The sequence below is a fragment of the Jaculus jaculus genome, chromosome 4, assembly GCF_020740685.1.
Source record: "Jaculus jaculus isolate mJacJac1 chromosome 4, mJacJac1.mat.Y.cur, whole genome shotgun sequence".
Lineage (NCBI taxonomy): Eukaryota > Metazoa > Chordata > Mammalia > Rodentia > Dipodidae > Jaculus > Jaculus jaculus.
Window position 1 is genome coordinate 6,137,575 of NC_059105.1, and position 16,860 is coordinate 6,154,434.

Here is a 16,860-nt window from a genome sequence, read left to right on the forward strand (position 1 = left end):
AATGAATGAAATAGAAACAACAACAAAAAAATCCAAAAAATTAATGAAACAAAGAGTTAGTTCTTTGAAAGGATAAACAAGATCGATAAACCCTTAGCAAATCTGACCAAAAGAAAGAGAGAAAAGACATAAATTAATAAAATTAGATATGGAAAAGGTAACATCACAACAGATGCCAGAGAAATTCAAAAAATCATAGGGACATACTATAAAAGCATATACTCCACAAAGTATGACAATCTGAAAGAAATGGATGATTTCCTTGATTTATATGACCTACCTAAATTAAATCAAGATGAGATTAATCACTTAAATAGACCTATAACAAGCATGGAGATCCGAACAGTTATCAAAAATCTTCCAAGTAAAAAAAGCCCAGGCCCAGATGGATATACTGCTGAATTTTACCAGACCTTCAAGGAAGAGCTAACACCATTGCTTCTTAAGCTTTTCCATGAAATAGAAAAAGAAGAATTCTACCAAACTCTTTCTATGAAGCCAGCATCACCCTAATACCAAAAGCAGACAAAGATAGAATAAAAAAAAGAAAATTGCAGACCAGTCTCCCTCATGAACATAGATGCAAAAATTCTCAACAAAATATTGGCAAACAGAATACAAGAATATATCAGAAAGATCATTCACCGTGACCAAGTAGGCTTTATCCCAGAGATGCAGGGGCAGTTCAATATACACAAATCTATAAATGTAATATATCATATAAATGGATTCAAGGACAAAAATCACATGATCATCTCATTAGATGCAGAGAAAGCATCCCTTCATGATAAAAGTCCTACAGAGATTGGGAATAGAAGGAACATATCTCAATATAATAAAGGCTATTTATGATAAGCCAACAGCCAACATATTACTAAATGGGGAAAAACTGGAAGCTTTTCAACTAAATTCAGGAACAAGACAAGGGTTTCCACTGTCCCCACTTTTATTTAATATAGTTCTGGAAGTCTTAACCATAGCAATAAGGCAAGAGACACACATAAAAGGGATAGAAATTGGAAAGGAAGAGATCAAGTTATCATTATTTGCAGATGACATGATTCTATATATAAAGGACCCTAAAGACTCTACCAGCAAACTGTTAGAGCTGATAAAAACCTATAGCCATGTAGCAGGATACAAAATAAATACACAGAAAACAGTAGCCTTCATATATGCTAACAACAAACACATAGAGGATGAAATCAGAGACTCACTCCCATTCACAATTGCATCAAAAAAATAAATAAATAAAGTACCTATAAACCTAACCAAGGAAATAAAGAATTCCTACAATGAGAACTTTAAAACACTCAAGCGAGAAATTGCAGAAGACACTAGGAAGTAGAAAATCATCCCTTGTTCCTGGATTGGAAGAATCAATATTTTGAAAATGGCAATCTTACCAAAAGCAATCTATACATTTACTTATTTATTTTGGTTTTTCGAGGTAGGGTCTCACTCTGGTCCAGGCTGACCTGGAATTAACTCTGTAGTCTCAGGGTGGCCTTGAACTCATGGCGATCCTCCTACCTCTGCCTCCCGAGTGCTGGGATTAAAGGCGTGCGCCACCAGGCCCGGCTTGCAATCTATACATTTAATGCAATCCCTATCAAAATTCCAAAGGCATTCTTCATGGAAATAGAAAAAACAATCCAAAAATTCATTTGGAATCACAAAAAACCTCAAATATCTAAAATAATACTGAGCAACATAAGTAAGGCTGGTGGTATCACCATACCTGATTTTAACCTATACTACAGAGCCAAAGTAACAAAAACAGTGTGGTACTGGCACAAAAGCAGACATGTAGATCAATGGAACAGAATAGAAGAACCAGATGTAATTCCAGGTAGCTATAGCCACCTGATATTCGATAAAAATGCCAGTAATACTCACTGGAGAAAAGACAGCTTCTTCAGCAAATGGTGTTGGGAAAAATGGATATGTATCTGCAGAAGGATGAAAATAGATCCTTCTATCTCTCCATGCACAAGAAATAAGTCCAAATGGATTAAAGAGATTAACATCAGACCAGAAACTCTAAAACTGCTAGAGGAAAAAGTAGGGGAAACCCTTCAAGATGTCAGTCTTGGCAAAGACTTCCTGAATACAACCCCAATTGCTCAGGCAATAAAACCACAGATTAATCACTGGGACTCATGAAATTACAAATATTTTGCACTGCAAAGGACAGTGTGAATAAAGCAAAGAGGCAACCTAGAGAATGGGAAAAAAATCTTTGCCAGGTATATATCTGATAGAGGATTAATATCTAGGATATACAAAGAACTTAATAAGTTAACTAACAGGGAATCAAACAAGCCAATCAAAAATAGATTATGGAGCTAAATACAGAATTCTCAATGGAAGAAATACAAATGGCATATAAGCATCTAAAAAAAATGTTCTACGTCACTAGTCATCAGGGAAATGCAGATTAAAACTACATTGAGATTCCATCTCACTCCTGTCAGATTGGCCACCATCATGAAAACAAATGATCATAAATGTTGGCGGGGATGTGGAAAAAGAGGAACCCTTCTACACTGTTGGTGGATATGCAATCTGGTCCAGCCATTGTGGAAATCAGTGTGGAGGTTCCTAAAACAGCTAAAGATTGATGTACCATATGACCCAGCTATAGCACTCCTAGGCCTATATCGAAGGATTCATTTCCTTAGAAGTACGTGCTCTATCATGTTTATTGCTGCTCAATTTATAATAGCTGGAAAATGGAACCAGCCTAGATGTCCCTCAACTGATGAGTGGACAATGAAGATATGGCACATTTATACAATGGAGTTCTACTCAGCGGTAAAGAAAAATGAAGTTATGAAATTTGCTGAATTATTTATCGACTGTTTTGGTGTCAGTGCTCTTCAAGAAATAAATGAACCCCACAAGGCCCCGCCTTTGGAGTAGCAGGATCACAGCAAGCGGAGGATCTGGGAATGGGAAGGCTGTGCCCAGGGTTAGCAGGGTGAGAGGCGCAATGGCAGGATTCTACCCAGAGGCGAGGGGAGGGGCACGAGGAGTGTCTAGGGCCTCAGACCTCAAACCTCCTGGGAAAGCACAGGCTTCTGGGCCCCACCGCAGACTTTTTGGTCTAACAGATGTGGCGAGGACTCCGAGATGCTTCGTTTTGCATGAGCTCCCAGTGCTGGCACTGCGGCTCGGGGGCGTCCATTGGCTCAAGGTGTTTATTCCTTTTCACTGTGATAAAGCAACTCATAATGAGTGTTTCTCTGGATGACGAACAGTTCACCCTTAACCGCAGATTATAAGGGTTATGGATGTGGCTCAGCTGGGAGAGGGCTTGCTTAGCGTGCAAAAAGCCCTGGGTTCTATTCTCATCAGGGTGTGGGGGCACATGCCTGTAATCCTGGCACTCCTGATGCAGAGGCGAAGAACTAGTGTCATCCTTCCCTACAAAACAGGTTCAGGGGTAGCCTGGGCCACAATTCAAAAACAAGTGAAACATCTTTGTTTATATTTCAGAGTATAATACTTAGGAAGGGAAATTCTGAAATAAGATAACATGTATTCTACATGTAACTTCTCTGTGAATCAGTATTTTCACCTGTCAAAAGTGTGAGCATTATGCGAATTAACTTTGCCAATTTTTTTAAATGGTAAATTTCCTGGATACTATTTCTGGCTTAAAGAAGAGGGGGAAATATGAAAAAGAAAAATAATTAAAAATAGCAAAAGAAAAAGAGTAGGGAGAAAGAGAAAGCAACAATAATAGGCAGGAAAAAAATGGATTTTTACAATATCCACCAAGTTCATTACTTCTCTGTCACTACATACTTCCCTACACTACTGTATGTGGCAAGTGCAGAATATTGCATGACTTGATTGTGCCATGACTTCTTTAAGCACCACTTTCCTGAATTGTTTATTGATTGTTCTGAAGCGTTGGGAGTTACGTTTTCCTCCCACATCTGTGATCAAGGTGACAGGAGGCTCGGCTTCTCCTGAGGTCTTTCTTCCTGCCCTGCAAATGGCGGCCTTCCTCCTGTAACTTCTCAGGGACACACAACCCTGATGTCCCTTGCTGTGCCCAGTTTTCTTTTTTCTATAAACATCCCAGCCAGATTGGGCCACACACATTCTAACAGTCTTATTTTAATCACACCTTTAAGGTCCCTGTTCCCCAAATAAGCTAATTCATGGGGGCAGTGGAGGTAGAAAAGTTGAGTTTGCAAATGTGGGGTGGTATTATTCAGCTAACTAGGACTTAATGGCCAAAACAGCCCCAAAGACCACAAACATGGCTGCCAGCCTGACCTCATGGAGCCTGTGGCTGATGCATTAAGCACTTGAAGAATCCTGGCAGGATTAGCATGACTGCACCAACATCCCCATTTGCCTACTCTAAGGACATACAGTTTGTCAGGAGGCGGGACAGGGAGCTGAGGGCACTGCCTCTATCCTTTCTGCTGTGACTAGGCCACACGGGTTCTCCACATCTAACGTTCCTTCTGATGTTTCTGAGCCTGTCTCCCTCCTGGTGTAGGAGCAGACATGGTCATATGGCTGTTACAAAGATGAACTGGATGATCCATGGAAATGGATCACATGAAGCTAGCACATTGTAACGCTGTATTTAGGACTTTCTATTGAGTTCAGTTGACTTGAATAAAAAGTTATTTTTAAAAATTACTGATCTTGTCTGGTTTCACATTTAACTTGATCCCTCTCCCCAGAATGAATCTAATTCAACTTGACTATTTCTCTATGTAGGCTTAAAAAAAAATCATTACATGGCATATAAGCATCTAAAAAAATGTTCTACGTCACTAGTCATCAGGGAAATGCAGATTAAAACTACATTGAGATTCCATCTCACTCCTGTCAGATTGGCCACCATCATGAAAACAAATGATCATAAATGTTGGCGGGGATGTGGAAAAAAAGGAACCCTTCTGCACTGCTGGTGGGAATGTAATCTGGTCCAGCCATTGTGGAAATCAGTGTGGAGGTTCCTAAAACAGCTAGAGATTGATCTACCATATGACCCAGCTATAGCACTCCTAGGCATATATCCAAAGGACTCATCTCATTTCCTTAGAAGTACATGCTCAACCATGTTTATTGCTGCTCAATTTATAATAGCTGGGAAATGGAACCAGCCTAGATGTCCCTCAACAGATGAGTGGATAATGAAGATGTGGCACATTTATACAATGGAGTTCTACTCAGCGGTAAAGAAAAATGAAGTTATGAAATTTGCAGAAAAATGGATGGACCTGGAAAGTATTATACTAAGTCAGGTAACCCAGGCCCAGAAAGCCAAGCGCCACATGTTCTCTCTCATATGTGGATCCTAGCTACAGATGACTGGGCTTCTGCGTGAGAATGAAAATACTTAGTAGCAGAGGCCAGTAAGTTAAAAAGGAGACATGAAGGAAAGAGAAAGGAAGGGAGGAGGATACTTAATAGGTTGATATTGTATATTTGTAATTACAATGATTGTAATGGGGAGTTAATATGATGGAGAATGGAATTTCAAATGGGAAAGTGTGGGGGTGGGGAGGGAGGGAATTACCATGGGATATATTTTATAATCATGGAAAATGTTAATAAAAATTTTAAAATAACAAAACAAAAATAAATAAATAAATAAAAACAAAACAAAAAATAATCATTACAAAGTGTGATGTCTTCTAAAGGTAAAACTACAATAATATAAAGGAAATGAGCAAGTTTCTCTCTCGACACCTTCCTTATTTTCAGGGCTTCAAATCTCACCCATCCCTTTGCTGCCTCCTTGACTTAACTAACTCAAGTGGCCTGACCCCTCGGGGCACATTCATGCCAGCTGCAAAGTGGGGCAGGTGCACTCCCAGGTCATGCACCAGGCAGACTAAACAAGCTGGTGCATGGGTCGTCCAGGTGTGAGGAAGCCCAGGGCCAGCATGAGGGCTGCACACGACCACTGGTGACAGGCGTCACGTGGCTTCACCACTCCCATCATGGGCTTTTCTTCAGGGTGCAAAGGACAGCCCGGGCTGGATGGAAGGAGGGGTCCAGAGGGCATCCCTGGATCTCCAGGGCCACCAGGACGCAAAGGCGACATTGGAGAAGCCGGCTACCCTGGAGCTCCAGGTAAACAAGTTCTTTCTCCTCTTTCCTCTAACACTGAACCTGACCCTGAAACTACGTCTCAAGTCTTCACCCTCAACAACTTCCAAAGTGAGTTCTTCAAATAGCATTATTGCTATAAATCAGTTCAGCAGATGCTTGGGCAGGGATTTTCCTAGTTTCTGTTGATGTAGCTCAAGGAGAAGATTTTTTTCTTAGTAGCCACATTTGGTTGGCTCTGGAACACCCTCCCCCCAACACAGAGCTCCAATCTCCAGACTGCTCAAGTTGCTTCTATATAACAGCATCTTATTTACATAAAAGCTACACACACCCCCTCATGTATATGAAACTAACTTTGAACCACATATCTATCCTGATACAGTGAAATGATATCATACTATGAGGCTAATTGTTAGACTATATTGTTTAAGGAATCAAAACAAGGAACAAAGCCTATATGTTTAGTACAGATGCAATTAATTGGGGGGGGGATTTCCTTGAGTATTTTCAACCCACAGTTGGTTGAACTGACCATAGTCCCAGGCTCAGTGCACTTCATAGATGAGTCAATGTGCACTGCAGATGTGTGAGGAAGACCTTTCTGGGGAGCCAGATGTGTATGTTCTCCTCTGTTCCCTGATGGCTTAACATGGTGCCCAAACAGAGGCACTTGGAAGTGTTTGTTAGATGAATTAATTATTTTTACTCTATCCCTCCAGGCCCTCCCGGTCCAACTGGTGATCCTGGACCCAAAGGGTTTGGTCTGGGATACCTTAGTGGCTTCCTCCTGGTTCTCCACAGTCAGACAGACCAAGAACCTGCTTGTCCCTTGGGAATGCCACGGCTCTGGACTGGGTATAGCCTGTTATACCTGGAAGGGCAGGAGAAAGCACATAACCAAGACCTTGGTATGTATGTGTGCACCAAGACAGATGCGATCAGTGCGTGACATACGGGCTCACCAATGCTCATGACTTGCTGAGTAAACACAAACCTTAGTTAAAGCTAACAATTCCCCAATGTCTTAACCACTAACCTCCTGTGGGATTATTACTTTCTTTTAAGATATCCTGCTAATCCCTTACTAATGCTATTGAACCCAGGATCTAAAAGGGACACCCAAGGCTCATCCGGTTATCATCTGGCTATTTAGTCTTTGTTTTGTTTTTTGAGGTAGTGTCTCACTCTAGCTCAGGCTGACCTGGAATTCACTATGTAGTCCCAGGGTGGCCTTGAACTCACAGTAATCCTCCTACCTCTGCCTCCCAAGTGATGGGATTAAAGGTGTGTGCCACCATACCTACCTTATTAGTTTTTTTTTTTTTTTAAGATAAAAGATCCCTCTTTCTCAGCAAGTTAAATGTGACTGTTATAAAATTCATTTTTTTCTCCAAAATGTAAATTATTTAACCAGGGGTGTGACGAGCTGTTTCTCTATGGAATGGTGCAGGAGGGTACCTGATGTGCGTGTACTGTAGTACCTGACGGCACAGAGGCCTGGCTGTAGCCCAACATGTAGTGAAGTGACAGGACTTTATTTCGAGGGAAACCCCTTGGTGCTCCTTGTCAGTTTTCAGCAGCAGTAAGCAAGAATTGAAGAACCTGGTCACTGGCACACTTAAGGCAATGGAGGTGGGGGTCTGGGCGTGGGCAGAAAATACCAACAGAGGTGCCAGACGTGGGAGGACCACACCGGAGGAGGTGCTGGGCACGGGAAGCATGTATCAACAGAGGCAGTTGATAGTGAGGTGGGTCTTGCTATTGCTTTCACTGAGTTGTGGTCCCAGTTAGTGAGGGGGTGGCAGGGGACAGGCATAGTGGTGGCTGCTTCTTAGATGTCTGTCTTCTTTTTTCCCTTTAGTACTGCCGTGTCCTTTCCCACTGCAGGGCCTAGGTTGTTTGGGCACAGGGGTGAGGAAAATGAAATGTTCATCTTGAACCCACTTCTTTCTCTCCTTGATTTCTATCTACCACCAAAGTTTTCTCTCACCCTGGGACATACAGAGTACCCAGCCTAGTCCAAAGCCCCTTAACGAGATCCACAAAGCTCACACCCTCCAGTCAGAATTATCTCCTAGACGCCTGGAGATGAGAAGCTACATAGGCAGGTTCTCCGGCTGAGCTTTGGTTTCCAGAGCTCCATGCTCTGCGTCTGTCTGTCTGTCTCTGCAGCATCTTCTCTGTTGGACAGTCACCACTGTTTCCAAGCATAGCTCCATCCTTTCCACAGTGAGTCAAAGCTTAGAATAACTTCCTAGTCCCCCCACAAGAGTCAGATATCCCCAGCCTCTCCCTCCTTCACGTGCTTTTCTGGCTGGCTGCCCTGTTTATCCCACTGGCTATGAGTTGTGAGCAAACCGGTGTGTCTCTGCTCACACCCAGCCCCCGGTCCACTGCTGGGCTCCTGAAAGAGTGGACGAAAGCTGGTTCGCAGGCCAGGGAGGCGAAGGAAGCGGCAGTGGGCTCTGGAGTAGGCCTCGCTGGCCGGCTCTGGTGACTAGCAGCGCTGGAGGCACTGGTTGCTCGGCGCAGGCTATTCACGCACTGCTCCTCTTCTTCCCTCCGAGGTCTGGCAGGGTCTTGCCTTCCCATGTTCAGCACACTGCCCTTTGCCTACTGCAACATCCACCAAGTGTGCCACTATGCCCGGCGGAACGACAGGTCCTACTGGCTGGCCAGCGCTGCCCCCCTCCCCGTGATGCCCTTCGCAGAGGAGGCCATCCGCCCTTACATCAGCCGCTGCGCTGTGTGCGAAGCCCCGGCGCAGGCGGTGGCAGTGCACAGCCAGGACCAGTCCATCCCGCCGTGTCCGCGGGCCTGGCGGAGTCTCTGGATTGGATACTCTTTCCTGATGGTGAGGCCCCGACCTCGAGTCCTGCTTCTGTCTGGATCGCAGAGTGGGTGGGCAACAGGACGGGAGGTGCCGCAAAGCCTAGCCTGGTGCCCTGTGCGGCTGTCACCGTGATTTTCCATCATCGGTGCCTCTGCTGATCACACTGCTAGAGGATGGCTTTGTTTCAGCCATCAGTGAAATTGGCTGTAGTTGGCGGACGCACCCAGCATGCTTCCTGATGCTCACTCTTGAGCACACGGCATTTTGTTCTTTGTGGGATGATTTAAGGAAGAATGATAAAAGCAGGCCTAGTCCTGGGCACATCACTGATGGGGCGCGGGCCATATGCAGACGTCTGAGCCCTAATTCTTTCTTCTTGGTCTGGGCAGCACACAGGAGCTGGAGACCAGGGCGGAGGGCAGGCTCTTGTGTCACCTGGCAGCTGCCTGGAGGACTTCAGAGCAGCCCCATTCCTTGAATGTCAAGGCCGACAAGGAACTTGCCACTTTTTTGCAAATAAGTACAGCTTCTGGTTGACCACAGTAAATCCAGACTTGCAGTTTTCCTCTGTCCCACCACCGGACACCTTGAAAGATGGCCAGGCCCAGCGCCAGAAAATCAGCAGGTGCCAGGTCTGCGTGAAGTCTAGTTAGAGAACACAAAACCCCCGTGTGTGCCAAGACAAACTCCCTAGGGAGGTAAAAGTTCCCAGGCTGTGCAGAGATTTAGTGGTGCTCAGATGAAACCTAATGTCAGCTGCTCCTTGGCTCTGTGTGGTTGTTCCCAGAATCCTCCAGGCACTCCCTGTGCTCGGTATAGATGAAGCGGCTGTTACATATGTAGAGGTGTGCAACCCGACCTGTCCACACGAAACCCACATAGTCCCCTGTTCTTGACGAGGATGGAAGAACAGCTTTATTTGAATATATGCTAATTTTCCCGGAAGACCAGCAGTAGATATCCAGACCAGATTATAAATTATATCACCAGAAACTTCACTTATTGGTTAATAGCATCTTTAACAATCAAAGTCAATTATTCTGCAAATAATGGGCTTCTGGATAGATTTTACAGGAAAAAATAAATAGGCCAGCAATGAAACTAGAAAGTAGGGATTTTCAACATTTCAGAATGATTGCCTCTGCAATCTATTTCCCCCCATGCACTTTAAATAACTGTAAATCTGTGACCCAAAGAGGTTTTTTTAAAGGACAAAACAAAACCAACCCCCTCTGTATTGCCAGCACTAAGGGTTCATTTCAAAGGAGACTGAACCATTTCACCAGGAAGGCTCACAGAGCTGTGGCATTAGCATAAACACTTCCCAGATGAATATAAAACATTATGTTCTCTTCTGCATTTTTCAGAGAATAGAAATGCATACTTTGGCAACCCTTTTGGAAACTAGCAATTATGGAAAAATATATTCAATAAGAGATTAGGAGCCTAAAAGCTATTAATGAATATTAAGGTAGTGATTCACAAAAAGTGACCCAGGTTGCAGTGAGCCTCCAAACAGAATGCTTTCCCCAGTGGGGGTCCATCATTCTTAGGTGCTAATGGGACAGAAGCCACATGGGGCCTCCTCAGGTGAGCCAGCAGTTCATGCTGAGCGCAGTGTCCCCTCCCAGGAGAGCCTCAGAGCTTCCTTGATGCTCACAATGGACACTTGTCTTCCACATGCATAATGGCAGCTTACTGGGGAGGTGACAGGTCTATCATTATGCACTCAGGAGGAAATTAGGGACCGACTTAATTAGACTTAGGTAGGCAGATTCATTTAAGACGGGGTCACCCCACCAGGAAGGCAAGGGACTGTCTTGAAGAGAAACACAGCTTCTGCGCACTTGGAATTGTGTTTTCCTGTGGTCCTGTTTGTATGGGAGCATCCTTCTTGCCAGTTTTCAGAACTCTTACACTTTGTGTTTGTGTTATAGGGACACGGCTGCTTGACATCTATCTGGTCCTAACAGCTCTTGTACAGGTTTAGAAGCCATGTCAACTTGCAATGAGTAAATTTTCTCAGTACTAAGTGGTCTGCATTCTTTTTTTTTGGGGGGGGGAGTTGTTTTTTTGTTTTTGTTTTTGTTTTTTTTTTTAGGTAGGGTCTCTTTCTAGCCCAGGCTGACCTGGAATTCTCTATGTAGTCTCAGGGTGGCCTCGAACTCACGGTGATCCTCCTACCTCTGCCTCCCGAGTGCTGGGATAAAAGCGTGCGCTACCACACCTGGCTGCATTCTATTTTTCCAAGATTCCAGTGATCTAATCCTACAAATTTAAAGGTTTGCTAGAAAAAGAGTTTGAGGAAGCTCAACTTCTTCAGCTAAAGAAAATGTCATTTCAAAGAAAAGGAAAGAATTTTCTCTTGAGCGCACTACTTGTCTTAGTGACTACTTCCTCAGTACACTTAAAAGTCATTTAGGGAAAAACTCAATTAAAAATTTGTTTATAAGACAAGTTTTCTTTGCCACACTTAGTCACGAGCTCTTCTATGCTCAGTACATTCCAAGTGAGTTTTGTTTTAGGCTGCCTGTGAGATGACAGTTTAAGAGTGTTTTTCTGGTTAAAAAAAAGAAAAAGTAACAGAAGCATGTCTGCTTTATTTGATAGTTTAATCTTTTTTTTTCTATAGCTCAGCTCTACCTGGAACTCACCATGTAGCCCAGGCTGGCCTAGTGCTGCAAGTGTACGCCTGAGCCACGAATGCCCTGCTCTCTCTATTTTTTAAAATCTTTTTGAGATGTGGTTGCACTCTGATTCCAGGCTAGTCAGCATTTCTATTTTAACATGAAATATTTTCTTGATATAGATTATTCCCTACTTCATGTAATTTTGTATTTGGTTTTTACTTTGGAATCATTTTATGTGTGTTCAATATTTTTGAGCGATTGAAATTTAAGCCCATTTCTACCTTATTTGTCATTAATCTTGAGTTCCCAGAACCTTTGATACCCCAAACCAAGCCTCCTAACAGTTCCCCATGAACTCAGTCTGGGAACATTTCTAGGAGGAAAGTAGGGGAACAAGTGGACTGCAGAAGCATACGCTGCATGATCCCTTATTTAAGCTAAAACAGTGCAGGCAACATTAGCTGCAGTTTACCCGACAGTGAGCCGGGGATAGCGAACATGGGACGGTGCGAAAATGTGTCATCAAGGGCTGGAGGGACGGCTTAGTGGTTAAGGCGTTTGCCTGCAGAGCCAAAGGACCCAGGTTCAATTCCCCAGGACCCACATTAACCAGATACACAAGGGGTGCATGTGTCTGGAGTTCGTCTGCAGTGGCTGGAGGCTCTGGGGCTCCCATTATCTCTCTCTTTCCCTCTTTCTCTGTCAAATAATTTTTTTAAAAAAGTGTCATCAAGCTGGACACAGTGGCTCCTGCCTTGAGTCCTAACACTTAGGAGGCTGAAGTAGAAAGATCTCTGAGTCTGAGGCTAGTGTGGGCTACAGAGTGAGTTCTAGATCCGCCTGGGTCACCATGAGACCCTACTTCCAAACACAAAAAAACAACACAACAAACAAACGGATAACACAAGAGCCCTCTCCAAACATGGCACATATTGGAGAAGTATTTCCAAATGGCGAGAAGGGCTTAGTAACAGGAAAACACGTTGTGAGACTGAAGACTATGCCAGCCTATGTCGTCACTCTCCCCTTGCCCCTGCCACACACGCCCCTGGCTATGCATCTGTGTGCTCTGAAACACTTGTGCACAAAGCTTCCCGGCTATCCTAGCCCATCACTGTAATAGTCTTATTTAAACCTGCCTTCACAGGCCCCACCCCAAAGCTCCTAAACCCTAGTGGGGGTGCTGGATGACTGAATGCTTTCTTCTGGGTTTGTATTCCTTCTTGAGCGGAGCCTATCTCTCCAGGCGGGCCTCCCTGCTGTGCATGGACCACTCCTCTTCCTGCAAATGTCGCCTCCTCCCCAGTCCTCTGCACCGGGCATGCACTCCACTTGTCCCCTTGCAGGAGGTGCCTCCCAAGCCTCCCCGCCACGTCCTCCAGTTTCAAATCCCAGCTATTGTCTATAGTCCACCCAAACTTGATTTTCTTACTTTTTGGCTTAAAATCCTTCAACGACTGCGCTGCCTGTGACGTCCAGCTGACCTCACATGGGGTGAGAAGTCCGGGGGAGCTTGAGGGAGTTTCTCCTCGCCGTGAGCTGCCTGCCGTCCTGCACACACTCCTCGGGCGATGCTCGGCTCTCGGGCTTGGGAGATACCCACTCACCTTCGCGGACTGAGTCATTGGTGGGTATGTGAACTCTTTTGTGCTGCTCCAGGAACAAGCAACGGGGCTGTCCCCTCAGCTTTCTCTCCTGTCTCAGTTACTCATCACTTCTCCAGGCTTTTAGCACACTTCTTTCATCCCTTGGCTGACTCCCTGGGGGCCAGAGACCATACTTTGTTTTTGGATGCTCAGTGCTGGCATATTGCTGTTGCTGTGCACATGATTTCCTCAGAACTCTTCCATTTCATAGGCCTCCTCAGGCCTGGAAGCTTTAGCTCTGCGTACAAAGTCCTCGCTGGTAAAACCATAATAGGGAGACATCATGTCTTACTTCCAAACATCTAAGTGGTTCACAAGCCCATGCATGTCCTACGATCTCCTAGGACAGTTATTGCCAGCACATCAATTGCCAGCTTTGGCCCTCACTTCCCAAAATGGATTCTCACTCTGATAAAATGCCACCAACTGAAATGTCATAAATAATGTGATGTGAGAAATTTGGCTGGAAGAAGACCCTTCACTGAGCAGTAACAAGTTGACACACCTCGTACTGCGTGTTCCCTCAGATGGCAGAGCTCTCTAGTACAACGCCGCCTTTCTGAGGTCTGTGCATATGCTGCCAGTGCTTAGAAAGTCAGCGGAATGGTCCATGAAAGTTAGCTTTTCCCAAAGACTTTACTATGAGCTCCTGTAATTTAGAATAAAGCAGACCACGTTTTATTCCAGGCTATGTTAATGATAGCTCACTGGAATAACCCAACAATCATCCCTTTCACTTGCAATGGCTGCAAGCATAAAGGAAAAATGAGGACTGCAGAGTTGGTTGAACCCCAGATTTGAATCCAGCTGTGTTTCCTTCTAGCTGTTACTGTGGGTGAGTTCTGCTAAACTCTGGGCTTCATTTTCCTCATTTGTGAGCTTGATATGAAGTTACATTATGTTTAGTGCCTAGCAGTCACCATACACTGGTTATGGTTACATCTTCTATTTAAAATAAGCTACATACTATGAAAAAGGATTTCTTTTCCACAGCAAAATTGCATTATGATTCTCACAGGGCATATAAATTACTGATTAGAATTATTTACTCCTGTTCAATTTTTAATGTCTCTGGGAATCCTGTTTTATTTCAATTCTCAAAGTTACTGTACCACAAAAAAGATCACAATTTCCAACAGGGACATTATCAGTACATTCTGCAGGGAACTAACAATTGACATTAAAAATCAGGACTCTGCAGTTGTCACTGTTCTTATCTGCCAGGAATTCCACCTAATGCATAATGCTGGCTCCCATATCCATGTGAAATGCTTGAATTTTATGGTGCTTAAATATTTCATGATTCATAGGAAAAAATGTGAAACATGTCCAATAAATTGTATCTCTTTCTCTAACCTATAGTTTTAAAGATTGTGAACATGTAACTTTTGGCAAGGTGCTTCATTCCTGTACTGTCACTCCAATCTTTACTACAGTGCCTCTTATCCTATGGTTCATTATATATATAAAGTTATGTGCTGGCTTCCAGAGACAACTGTGTTCTTTCATGAATTTATTTTCTTTTAAGACAGAGTGGGTTTACTGTTTTATATGCAGTCATTACCACAGGTGTGTGTGTTTATGTGTGTATGTGTGGCTGTTTGTAGCTGTAGCAGTACATACATACACACACACACACATATATTATATGTGAATGCATGTGCACATGCCTGTGTCCCACGTACATATGTGTGGAAACCAAACAAAGGTGACATACCCACCTCTAACCCTCTTCTACCTGATTTATCTGAGATACTGTCTCACAGAATCGAAGCTCACTGCTTTTCTGATAAACTGGCTGACCAGGGAGCCCCAGTGAAGTCCTGTGCCGCTCTGCCCGCCTCAGCGCCAAGGGGGTACACAGGTACTGCCCTGCTCGGCCTGTTTTGTTCTAGCCTGGCGTGTAACATGGACGGCCCCGTGAACTGGCTTAATCTGTGAAATCAGGGGTGCTTCTCGGTGGAAGTGGAAGTGGCAGAAGCGGAGAGGAGAGACAGGGTGGGGTTCTGAGTGTCTGCGAAGCAGCTGGGGTGCAGAAGGGGAAGGCGGCCTCTGGCAGAAGCAGCGCATCAACCACAGCTCACTGGCAGTGGGCTTGGGGCTGGCCGGCCACGCCCTCAGGTGGGTGGGGCAGGAAGGTGAGGTGGCCCGACTCACGGGGCTTTTGGAAGACTGAAGGCACGAAAGGCAGCTACAGAGGTGGAACATGCCAGATGTTGTCGCCTGCAGCCCAGTACGGTAGTTAGCTTTTCACTGCTGAGACAACTACTTGAGAAAAACCACTTCATGGCAGGATTTGTTTTGACTCACAGTTTCAGTCCAAAGCTGACTCTATCCATAGCTGTTTGTGCCTGTGAAGCAGGATACTGTGGCGGCAGGCACACGTGGGCAGAGGCTGCTCACCTCACTCCAGTCAGAAAGCAGCAGAGAGAGGCACAGAGAGCTGCCTGGGGCACTATGTAGCCCCAAGCACTCATCTGCAGTTCCTCCAAGTACACCCCACTTTTCACATAGGGCTACCGACTAGCGAGCAAGCCTTTGACGAACGAGCCTTTTGAGCGGACACTTACTGTCACGGTGCTGTGCATTCTGGATGTGGGGATAGGTAGAGTGTAGAAATTCAGTAACTCTTTAATGGGTTCAAGGGTATTCCAATGGTATCTGGTCTGACCTCTTTTCTGACAGGGAAGAAAGGCATTTAACTAACATTTCTTGAGCACCTCGTATGTGACAAGAACTGTATTAATCTTACCACAGAGTTTACTGTCAAATCCTCACCCATTTTGTTTTATACATGCATAAACTGAGTTTTTGTTCAAGGTCAAGGTCATATAGTCAGCACCTAGAACTTCAACTCTGACCTGCCTCCTGCTGCAGACAGTGCTGTTAAGAATCTACTGATGCAGGAGAGAACTCTGAAGGATTTGAACCCCCATCACTGGCAGCTCTCAAGTCTTGGGTTCTTATCCTCATTAACAAAAAATTTAAAACACAGACTCATGTGAAGGGCAAATTATGCAATTTAGTTTTGAGAGATTTAGGATTAAGAGGAAAGGAGGGCTGGAGAGATGGCTTAGCGGTTAAGCGCTTGCCTGTGAAGCCTAAGGACCCCGGTTCGAGTCTCGGTTCCCCAGGTCCCACGTTAGCCAGATGCACAAGGGGGCGCACGCGTCTGGAGTTCGTTTGCAGTGGCTGGAAGCCCTGGCGTGCCCATTCTCTCTCTCTTTCCCTCTATGTGTCTTTCTCTCTATGTCTGTCGCTCTCAAATAAATAAATAAAAAATGAACCAAAAAAAACTTTAAAAAAAAAAAAAGAGGAAAGGAAAACAGGAAATCCCAAACTGAAATAAATCCCGCCCCTCCCAGCTAGGCTGGGACTGAGGAGGGTAGGCCCAGATGATCCCTCTTCGCAGGGAAGGAAAGAAGAGGCTAAGGTAAGACTTCACACATGGCTCAGGTCCAGTTATATGAAGCAGGCATCCAATTCGAAGGAGCCGCATCACCAGGCTCAGGGGTTAGGAAGGAACACGGGTTCAGAAAGGGCCCCATGAGGGCCAAGCCTAGGAAACTGGGGAAGAAACAGGAGGCCGTTGTGGCTGAGGAGTTGCTGCCCTTCAGCCATCATGCATGAGACTGGTTTCTAGTCCTGGCAGTGCAGG

General features: G+C 44.7%; 1 protein-coding gene across 4 annotated transcripts in view; it reads left to right on the plus strand.

The window, feature by feature from the left end:
• The window catches only part of Col4a4 (collagen type IV alpha 4 chain), a 162,523-nt gene extending 151,565 nt beyond the window's left edge, over positions 1 to 10,958 (plus strand). For all 4 annotated transcript variants that reach the window (XM_045146847.1, XM_045146846.1, XM_045146845.1 and 1 more), the window contains exons 44-47: positions 5,998 to 6,114; positions 6,813 to 7,001; positions 8,661 to 8,947; positions 9,316 to 10,958. In XM_045146847.1, coding sequence (XP_045002782.1) covers positions 5,998 to 6,114; positions 6,813 to 7,001; positions 8,661 to 8,947; positions 9,316 to 9,579 — 857 coding nt within the window. In that variant the 3' untranslated portion in view covers positions 9,580 to 10,958. The remainder of the gene's footprint in view (positions 1 to 5,997; positions 6,115 to 6,812; positions 7,002 to 8,660; positions 8,948 to 9,315) is intronic.
• Positions 10,959 to 16,860: the final 5,902 nt, after the last annotated feature.